Genomic DNA, 11,350 nt, shown 5'->3' on the forward strand with positions numbered 1-11,350 from the left:
TTGCTGTGTATTATTCTCCTCCTTAATGTGACTTTATTTTTATACACCAAGCATGAAGTCATTCATGAATATCTTTTCAGACGGATAGTGTATCACCTGAATAGGTGTTTTACTCCCAACTCAGCTGGTTCTAAATTGTCATCACTTTTAAAGTATCAATTTTAGGTTAAGAACAAATTAAAAACTAAGACAAGTGATGTGTGTTGAAACTACATTTACATATATGAGAGAGTTACTTTTGTTAGATTTTTTTTTTTTTGTTAAACCTCTGGAAAAACTTACATGAGAAAAGGAGTACTTGTGGTAAAGAGTTGTCACTTTGGATGGGCTAGCACCAGCAGGAGAGTGAATTTGTGTGGGGGGGTGGAGGGTGAGAAAACCTGGATTTGTGCTGGAAATGTCCCACCTGTTGATCACTTTAGATAAGCTATTACCAGCAGGACAGTGGGGTGGGAGGAGGTATTGTTTCATGATTTCTGTGTGTATATAAAGTCTGCTGCAGTTTCCACGGTAAACATCTGATGAAGTGAGCTGTAGCTCACGAAAGCTCATGCTCAAATAAATTGGTTAGTCTCTAAGGTGCCACAAGTACTCCTTTTCTTTTTGCGAATACAGACTAACACGGCTGTTCCTCTGAAACCTTACATGAGAAAGACAGACAAGATTGTGTGTCTAGTTCAAATCTGTATCTGTATCAAATCAAAATGGGAATGATTTTGGCCACTTAGTTAGTTTACACAGAAACAGAATGATCAATCCGGTTTGAAACAACTGAAATAGTGAGAGAAAAGAACTTTAAATAATAATAAGAATAAGAATAATAAGAATAAATGTATCACACATTAGTCTTATAATGTTAGGTCATTAAAAACTTGCCTGTGCCTTTAAGGAGTTTTTAGACATACATTTAATTACTTTATCCTGTGACCTTTAGAAAAAAAATAACTCACATGCTTATGTTTTTCATTGCTTAGTTTATTAAATAAGATTTTCAGGCTAATAAAAGAAATTGTAGGAAGCTTTCCGTCACCTAGAGATAAGCCAAGTGTCAGCAAGATAACACCTTAGCCATAACACCATGTTTGTTACCCCAAAAAGTGCAAAAAGAAACTCTAAAATGTAGCTTTTGTAATTGCTATTTTTCTAAGTCTATATTTTAAAAATATGTTAATTGAGATTTGTGTTTTGCACAAAATATTTAATACAAGTTTTAATTGCCAACTACAAATGCTATAAAGACAGGTCATAACTCTAAGAAGACAAACAAACCAAGAAGAGCATCTTTCAAAGAACTAATTTGTCCCTTTGTTTAAGATACCAGTTTTGGTATAACTGCAAACCTTATCTCAAGAAAATAACCTTCTAAAAAACATTCCTGTTTTAGGAAAAAACATTCATTGTGTAAAAGAATGCAAGGATGATCCTTATTTAGGATACCTCAAATGTAGGGATGTGTTATCAGAGCCAAAAACAGCACTAAAAATGGGCTTTGTCAACCCTTCTTTTGCAAGAAAAAGCCCACAAAATTCTTATGGAATGTAATTCCTTTATTAACACTCTAAAAATCTTTATTCTGAAACTTTAATAATGGGGAAGGGTTTTGAAGAAAATGTTTGTTTATTTCATAAATGTTGAAATGGCAAGTGCTTTGCGGCTGTACCTTCAGAAATATTTTGTCAAAATGCAAAGCTTATAATGTAATTTCCTAATGTCCTTGCTATGCCCTGGTCTACACTAGGACTTTAGGTCGAATTTAGCAACGTTAAATCGATTTAAACCTGCACCCGTCCACACAGTGAAGCCCTTTATTTCGACTTAAAGGGCTCTTAAAATCGATTTCCTTACTCCACCCCTGACAAGTGGATTAGCACTTAAATCGACGTTCCCAGCTCGAATTTGGGGTACTGTGGACACAATTCGATGGTATTGGCCTCCGGGAGCTATCCCAGAGTGCTCCATTCTGACCGCTCTGGACAGCACTCTCAACTCAGATGCACTGGCCAGGTAGACAGGAAAAGAACCGCGAACTTTTGAATCTCATTTCCTGTTTGGCCAGCGTGGCAAGCTGCAGGTGACCATGCAGAGCTCATCAGCACAGGTGACCATGATGGAGTCCCAGAATCGCAAAAGAGCTCCAGCATGGACCGAACGGGAGGTACGGGATCTGATCGCTGTTTGGGGAGAGGAATCCGTGCTATCAGAACTCCGTTCCAGTTTTTGAAATGCCAAAACCTTTGTGAAAATCTCCCAGGGCATGAAGGACAGAGGCCATAACAGGGACCCGAAGCAGTGCCGCGTGAAACTGAAGGAGCTGAGGCAAGCCTACCAGAAAACCAGAGAGGCGAACAGCCGCTCTGGGTCAGAGCCCCAAACATGCCGCTTCTATGATGAGCTGCATGCCATTTTAGGGGGTTCAGCCACCACTACCCCAGCCGTGTTGTTTGACTCCTTCAATGGAGATGGAGGCAATACGGAAGCAGGTTTTGGGGACGAAGAAGATGATGATGATGAGGAGGTTGTAGATAGCTCACAGCAAGCAAGCGGAGAAACCGGTTTTCCCGACAGCCAGGAACTGTTTCTCACCCTAGACCTGGAGCCAGTACCCCCCGAACCCACCCAAGGCTGCCTCCTGGACCCAGCAGGCGGAGAAGGGACCTCTGGTGAGTGTACCTTTTAAAATGCTATACATGGTTTAAAAGCAAGCATGTGAAAGGATTACTTTGCCCTGGCATTTGCGGTTCTCCTAGATGTAGTCCTAAAGCCTTTGCAAAAGGTTTCTGGGGAGGGCAGCCTTATTTCGTCCTTCATGGTAGGACACTTTATCACTCCAGGCCAGTAACACATACTCGGGAATCACTGTAGAACAAAGCATTGCAGTGTATGTTTGCTGGCATTCAACCAAAATCCGTTCTTTATCTCTCTGTGTTATCCTCAGGAGAGTGAGATATAATTCATGGTCACCTGGTTGAAATAGGGTGCTTTTCTTCAGGGACACTCAGTATAGCCCATTCCTGCTGGGCTGTTTGCCTGTGGCTGAACAGAAATGTTCGCCGCTGTTAGCCACAGGGAAGGGGGAAGGTTGAGGGGGTAGTCACGCGGTGGGAGGAGGCAAAATGCGACCTTGTAACGAAAGCACATGTGCTATGTATGTAATGTTAACAGCAAGGTTTACCCTGAAAGAGTGTAGCGACTGTTTTATAAAATGTGTCTTTTTAAATACCGCTGTCCCTTTTTTTTTCTCCACCAGCTGCATGTGTTTCAATGATCACAGGATCTTCTCCTTCCCAGAGGCTAGTGAAGCTTAGAAAGAAAAAAAAACGCACTCGCGATGAAATGTTCTCCGAGCTCATGCTGTCCTCCCACACTGACAGAGCACAGACGAATGCGTGGAGGCAAATAATGTCAGAGTGCAGGAAAGCACAAAATGACCGGGAGGAGAGGTGGAGGGCTGAAGAGAGTAAGTGGCGGGCTGAAGACAGGGCTGAAGCTCAAATGTGGCGGCAGCGTGATGAGAGGAGGCAGGATTCAATGCTGAGGCTGCTGCAGGACCAAATCAGAATGCTCCAGTGTATGGTTGAGCTGCAGCAAAGGCAGCTGGAGCACAGACTGCCACTGCTGCCCCTCTGTAACCAACCGCCCTCCTCCCCAAGTTCCATAGCCTCCACACCCAGACGCCCAAGAACGCGGTGTGGGGGCCTCCGGCCAACCAGCCACTCCACCGCAGAGGATTGCCCAAAAAAAAGAAGGCTGTCATTCAATAAATTTTAAAGTTGTAAACTTTTAAAGTGCTGTGCTTAAAGTGCTGTGTGGCATTTTCCTTCCCTCCTCCACCACCCCTCCTGGGATACCTTGGTAGTCATCCCCCTATTTGTGTGATGAATGAATAACGAATGCATGACTGTGAAGCAGCAATGACTTTATTGCCTCTGCAAGCGGTGATTAAAGGGAGGAGGGGAGGGTGGTTAGCTTACAGGGAAGTAGAGTGAACCAAGGGGCGGGGGGTTTCATCAAGGAGAAACAAACAGAACTTTCACACTGTAGCCTGGCCAGTCATGAAACTGGTTTTCAAAGCTTCTCTGATGCGTACCGCGCCCTCCTGTTCTCTTCTAACCGCCCTGGTGTCTGGCTGCGCGTAACCAGCAGCTATGCGATTTTCCTCAGCCTCCCACCCCGCCATAAACGTCTCCCCCTTACTCTCACAGATATTGTGGAGCACACAGCAAGCAGTAATAACAGTGGGAATATTGGTTTCGCTGAGGTCTAAGCGAGTCAGTAAACTGCGCCAGCGCGCCTTTAAACGTCCAAATGCACATTCTACCACCATTCTGCACTTGCTCAGCCTGTAGTTGAACAGCTCCTGACCACTGTCCAGGCTGCCTGTGTACGGCTTCATGAGCCATGGCATTAAGGGGTAGGCTGGGTCCCCAAGGATACATATAGGCATTTCAACATCCCCAACAGTTATTTTCTGGTCTGGGAAGAAAGTCCCTTCCTGCAGCTTTTGAAACAGACCAGAGTTCCTGAAGATGCGAGCATCATGCACCTTTCCCGGCCATCCCACGTTGATGTTGGTGAAACGTCCCTTGTGATCCACCAGAGCTTGCAGCACTATCGAAAAGTACCCCTTGCGGTTTATGTACTCGCTGGCTTGGTGCTCTGGTGCCAAGATAGGGATATGGGTTCCGTCTATGGCCCCACCACAGTTAGGGAATCCCATTGCAGCAAAGCCATCCACTATGACCTGCACATTTCCCAGGGTCACTACCCTTGATATCAGCAGATCTTTGATTGCGTGAGCTACTTGCATCACAGCAGCCCCCACAGTAGATTTGCCCACTCCAAATTGATTCCCAACTGACCGGTAGCTGTCTGGCATTGCAAGCTTCCACAGGGCTATCGCCACTCGCTTCTCAACTGTGAGGGCTGCTCTCATCCTGGTATTCATGCGCTTCAGGGCAGGGGAAAGCAAGTCACAAAGTTCCATGAAAGTGCCCTTACGCATGCGAAAGTTTCGCAGCCACTGGGAATCGTCCCAGACCTGCAACACTATGCGGTCCCACCAGTCTGTGCTTGTTTCCCGAGCCCAGAATCGACGTTCCACAGCATGAACCTGCCCCATTAGCACCATGATGCATGCATTGGCAGGGCCCATGCTTTCAGAGAAATCTGTGTCCATGTCCTGATCACTCAAGGGACCGCGCTGACGTCGCCTCCTCGCCCGGTATCGCGTTGCCATGTTCTGGTGCTGCATATACTGCTGGATAATGCGTGTGGTGGTTGATGTGCTCCTAATTGCCAAAATGAGCTCAGCGGCCTCCATGCTTGCCTTGGTATGGCGTCCGCATAGAAAAAAGGCGTGGAACGATTGTCTGCCGTTGCTCTGACAGAGGGAGGGGCGACTGACGACACGGCTTACAGGGTTGGCTTCAGGGAGCTAAAATCAACAAAGGGTGTGCCTGTACATCAAGGAGTATTTCAGGCAGGACTGCACGGAGGGTTCCAATAAGAAATGGTGCACCAAAGTTATCGTTGTTATTGGAACAAGGAGGTTAGCCTGGCCTCTGATTGATACATGGCTAGATTAACCTCGCTGCGGCTTCTCTGTGACTGACTGCAGTGTGATCTAGACAGGGGAGGAGGAAAATGAGTACAAAACAAATCTGGTCTATTTCTTGTTCTGACCCACTCCATCTATCCTTTACATCTTTGGCTGGCAGCAGACGGTGCAGAAGGACTGCATGCCATCCACATCTCATGGCTGCTTGGCAGAAGATGGTACAGTACGACTGCTAGCCATCTTCATCTCTTGCCTGCCTGGCATAAGATGGTACAATACGACTGCTAGCAATCCTCATCTCTTGCCTGCCTGGCAGAAGATGGTACAGTACGACTGCTAGCAGTCCGTATCGCCTGCCCGCTCACCATAAGACGGTTCAATAGGACTGACTGCAGGACTAAAGAGAATGACCTGGTCAAGTCACTCCAAATTTAGTCCCTGCGCCCATGTCTGCCCAGGCGCTCCCAGCCGACGTGGCCAGGAGCACCTCGGACACGATGAGGACAACTACCAGTCGTATTGCACCGTCTGCTGCCAGAAGGCAATGGGTTGCTGCTACTGTGCAGCAAAGCCGTACCGCGTCTGCCAGCACCCAGGAGACATAGGGTGACGGTTACCTGAGCGGGCTCCATGCTTGCCGTGGTATGGCGTCTGCACAGGTAACTCAGGAAAAAAGGCGCGAAATGATTGTCTGCCCTTGCTTTCACGGGGGGAGGGAGGGTGGGAACGGGGTCCTGACGATATGTACCCAGAACCACCCGCGACAATGTTTTAGCCCCATCAGGCATTGGGATATCGACCCAGAATTCCAATGGGCAGCGCAGACTGCGGGAACTGTGGGATAGCTACCCACAGTGCAACGCTCCGGAAGTCGACGCTTGCCTCGGTACTGTGGAAGCGCTCCGCCAAGTTAATGCACTTAATGCACTTAGAGCATTTTCTGTGGGGACACACACACTCGAATATATAAAACCGATTTCTAAAAAACCGACTTCTATAAATTCGACCTAATTTCGTAGTGTAGACATACCCTATGTGAAGGGTAAAATCTTTTATGTACCAGTCTGAAATCTTGCTGAATGGATCACTAATATGAGAAGCTATTTAGATAGAGAATATTTATTAATTAGCTATCTGCTAGCAACTCCTCACCCAACTCAGAAGAACAAGGATCACCTCTTCAAAATTTGTTGAGACAAGAAAGCAATCCTTTAATAATTATTCCAGTTTGAAGATTCTCTTTAAGAATTATTTATTTTTAAAAGACTTTGAGAGCTAAAAAGCTTTGCTATAAAGAACAGGAGTGTTTGGACTCTTTCAAATCAGAATTTCAATTCCTGTTGAACCCTAATGAAACTGAAGAAATAGCTCAGAAAATGGGCTGAGTGAAAAGAGTTAAAGCTCTAAACTTAAAGATGGTGGAGGAATCTCCCTGCGCAAAGAAAAAGGCAATATAACTGTCAAGAAAGAATTACAACTCTAACACATATAGGAATTAACATATTACATATTAATAAGATAAAGAGGCTCCTAAGAACAACCCAGGAAGATACTGAGCCAATGAAAAGATGACTGAGGCTAATTTGGCATTTGCACTCTCTGTGCCGCCATCCACAACTTTACAGCACTCATCAATTAATCCTGTCCAGCTATACAAGCAAGCTGCCACAGCCAGCTAAGACGAAATAGAAGAGAACAGCCATGCAGCAGCAGTGAAAAGGCAACCTTCAATCCCCAATGGACATCACCAAGACTTCAGCATGGAGCAGTGAGATGAAATAACTAAACCGTTACCAAGAGAGTAGATTTGAAAACTCTTGTAATGATTTTATTGGAATATTGACATGCAATTGTAACTGAACAGTTTATCCTGTTAATTACCAAATGGTTACAATGTATCCCTGGAGAGGAGTCAGGGGCTAAACACCAGAAAACAGAAAAACAGTGGGATTTAACTGGATTTAAGATTTTTGGCTTAAGACAGATCTGTAGATGGCTTTTTCTAAGTAACTGGTTTAAAAAGTTTATTTAATTTCCTTGGATTTTAGTTGCTTACTTTTCCCATTTTAAAACGCTTTTAGCTTATCAATGGTAACCAAGCAGGACTCACCTGACCTTAAACGAAATTATTTTGCCCATCTATAAACAGTTTTCAGTTATCTAATGATTTATTAAGACTGAACCCCCAATCATTTTAGCCTCAATTTACCAAGAGAAAAGGGCCCCACCCAAGCCAGGTCTCCTCTCGAAAGTGTAATCTCTGTAGAAAAACTCTCCACAGAAAGACATCCAGAAGAGACTATAATAGAAGTAACCTTTGTTTATCATTTGTGTTTTGATTAATGTTTTCTTTTACTTTCTTTAACAATCAAATAGCCAAGGTTAATAATTGTGATCATTTGCTCAGCACTAATCGTGGTGTCCTCTGTGGTATGTCAAAGAACCCCTTTGCCTAAAATAGTGAGAGACACATGCCTGTCTTGGCAATAAGAGATAATTAGTAAGAGCTGGCCTGCCATTTCTTGTTTATCTAGACTAAACATTTTTAGTAACTGTTGGGATACAATTACTTGGCACTCAACAATTCCCTCCCATCCCCCAACAGTTTGCTCTCTGTCTTAAACTCTCAATCTAGAATACATTTTTAGGCCAGAGTTGCTTCCTGGGAACCAGTCACTGGTGTCTGGGCTGAGATTCCTGAAAGAGGGGTTTGCTTGCATGCCGCTTGTGACCCCTCTGATCAAGGAGTGGAGTGTACATTGTGAATAAACAGAATTATACTAAGAAAATATTTAGACACTATGTCACTGTTTTCTAACAGGAAACTTACCTGCAAGGCCCCAACATCTGCTACCGCTCAACAGAGGGGCAACAGTATTATACCCATTTCATAGCTGAGCAAATAAAAGGACAGAATTGTTCGTGAAGTGAAGTGCCCAAGGTACCAGTGTAAGTTGGTAGCACAGCTAAGAATAGAACTCTAACTAGTACTCAGCTCTAACTATCCCATCACACTCCCTCATTCAGCTTTTCCTTAGGACTTGCTGAAGTGGGGTTATTTAGTCTGCAGAAGAGAAGAGTGGGGGGGATTTGATAGCAGCCTTCAATTACCTGAAGTGGGGTTCCAAAGAAGATGGAACTAGGCGGTTCTCAGTTGTGGCAGATGACAGAACAAGAAGCAATGGTTTCAAGTTGGGGAAGGTCTAGGTTGGATATTAGGAAACTATTTCACTAGGAGGGTGGTGAAGCACTGGAATATGTTACCTAGGGAGGTCGTGGAATCTCCATCCTTAGATGTTTTTAAGGCCCAGCTTGACAAAGCCTTGGCTGGGATGATTTAATTGGTGTTGGTCCTTCTTTGAGCAGGGTATTGGACTAGATGACCTTCTGAGGTCTCTTCCAACTCTAATATAATATTTGAAGTTTGGAACTCTGTATATTTTCTCTCCAGTCCATTTAGCAGATCACTGAGTTCTCTAACCCAGTGGATTTTGGGCTGGAGAAGACAGTAAAAATCATTTAGTTCTGCTGGTATTTTCCTCTCCCTGTGCATGCCTAAAATGCAGCTAAGGTTCCTCAAACGCTGTCGATTTCATTATAACTTCTACATATCTTTACAAGTCTTTAATCTCCCTGAGTAGCAGTTTTTTCTGCTCTTCTCTGTAGCTGGCATTTTCAGGTTTTTCTGTGTGTTTCTGTCATATCTGTAATTTAAAGCAGTTAAAGATCCTTTAATTTCACATATCTATACTGGCAGAGCCCTTTGAGATGCATTAACTGTTTCCAGCATTTCTCCAAAGTCAACTTTTCCTATGCTGTTTTTTTTTTTTTCATCCTCTGCAATCTGTGGAGCTCTGTGCTGGATTGCTGTTAGTTTAGGCTAATTGCATTGGCAGCCACCTAAGGCCAGAACCTAAACAATCATTTCACACGCAAGAATTTGCTCATGATTATTTTTAACCAGCTTAGTGGGGAGAAAGAACCTCCTGCCACAAGACTCACATAAAATAATTGTGTAAGAATATTATAGCAGGGTTACATATCTTAATAAAAATGTTCTCTTTATAGTAAGTCCAGACAGTTGAGGAAAGGAAACACCTCTTCATAATCTGTCTCAAATGAACCAAAGAATTGTAGTTTAGAGGAGAGATTTATTCCCTAGGTAAGATGGTATTAGTCAAGGCAAAAAATGAACACCATTATCTCCAAGTTGATCATGGCAGCCTAGGTATTCTGAATCTAAGTAAATGTGACAGATGTTTGCTCTACAGATATTGTTAACAAAATATTTGGAGAGACTAAACTGTTAATGTAAATCAAGAGAGAAAGGGGGTGGGAATGCGTTATTGGACAAGAGTCTGCTGGAACCTGAGATAAAAGGAAGTCAACGCAGGTCAGACTGTTACCCAGTTACGACCATCTCTACCACCAATGCACTAATGAGACAATTTTGGAAGCTTCTCCATTTCACAGTCATGGTAAAACATTTCCTGGTTCATTTTTATGCTTTCTTGTTGTTGTTCTGTTGCACAAGACAATTATGCTACAGCCTAAAGAGAGTTTGAGCGTTTTTGAAAAATCAAGATATTTAGATGCCAGGAGGGTATTCTGTTTGGGGAGCCCCAGGGCACACAAAGAGGATGTATGCGAGAGTCAGGCATTTTGCTTTTAGTTACAAATGTCCTGTGTGGGTATGTGTGCTTATACAAATCTTTGTAAAGAGTGTGAGAACATTGCAGTTTTGGCAAACATAGAAACGCTATTGTTAAAAGCAGAGCAAAATAAAGGAAAGAACTGAGTATGCAAAGAGCAAAATGACTTCAAAGGAGTTTAGGGAGGAATTAAAGCAAATTTTAAAAGGCTCAATTGACTTAAATAATTTGATAGAGAATTAAAAGAATTCCAGACTTCCTAGGTTAAAAGCAATGTATCATGAACTTAGAGAAACTTCAGCTCTTCAAGGACCCAGTCTTGTTCCCACTAAAGAATCAATGGAAAATTTTGTCATTTTCTGGCATCAGGATTTGGCACCAGTTATGAAAATTTCAACAAGAAAAGCCCTTTATTTCTGCTAAGAAAAAAAAAAGAGTGAGTGCAGCCACTGAAGCAAAATTAATAAGTAATAGTAATTTATATAATACTAGTGCTTACATCACACTTTTCATCCATGATTTCAAAGTGCTTTACAAAGGAAAGTAAATGAGAGGTCTAAGCCATACCATGCTGAGCACATATTAACCTTAAAGAATATCTTCTGATTCCCCCTTTTGACAATTTTCAGAGGTCTTGATTGTTTACTATTTTAAAAGCCAAATCCTGATCCCAGCCAAGTCACTGTCAAAACTCTTATTGAATCATAGTGTCAAGTATCAGGGGGTAGCCGTGGAAGTCTGTATCCACAAAAACAACAAGGAGCCCGGTGGCACCTTAAAGACAAACAGATTTATTTGAGCATAAGCTTTCTTGGGTAAAAACCCCACTTACCTACGAAAGCTTATGCTCAAATAAATTTGTTTGTCTTTAAGGTGCCACCGGACTCCTTGTTGTTTTTATTGAGTCATAGAATCATAGGACTGGAAGGGACCTCGAGAGGTCATCTAGTCCAGTCCCCTGCACTCAAGGCAGGATGAAGTGTTACCTAGACCATCCCTTACTGGTGTTTATCTAACCTGCTCTTAAAAATGATGGAGATTCAACAACCTCCCTGTTTAATTTATTCCAGTGCTTCACCATCATGACAGTGAGGAAGTTTTTCCGAATGTCCAACCTAAACCTCCCTTGCTGCAATTTAAG

General features: G+C 43.2%; 1 protein-coding gene across 1 annotated transcript; it reads left to right on the forward strand.

The window, feature by feature from the left end:
* The first annotated feature begins 1,728 nt into the window (after nt 1-1,728).
* On the forward strand, nt 1,729-3,902 carry LOC140905944 (uncharacterized). The gene is made up of 2 exons (XM_073329441.2): nt 1,729-2,660; nt 3,248-3,902. Exons 1-2 carry the CDS (start codon nt 2,255-2,257, stop codon nt 3,766-3,768), a joined length of 927 nt encoding a protein of 308 aa, XP_073185542.2. The 5' UTR covers nt 1,729-2,254; the 3' UTR covers nt 3,769-3,902.
* The last annotated feature ends 7,448 nt before the right edge of the window (nt 3,903-11,350 follow it).

This window comes from Lepidochelys kempii, chromosome 2 (genome assembly GCF_965140285.1).
Source record: "Lepidochelys kempii isolate rLepKem1 chromosome 2, rLepKem1.hap1, whole genome shotgun sequence".
Lineage (NCBI taxonomy): Eukaryota > Metazoa > Chordata > Testudines > Cheloniidae > Lepidochelys > Lepidochelys kempii.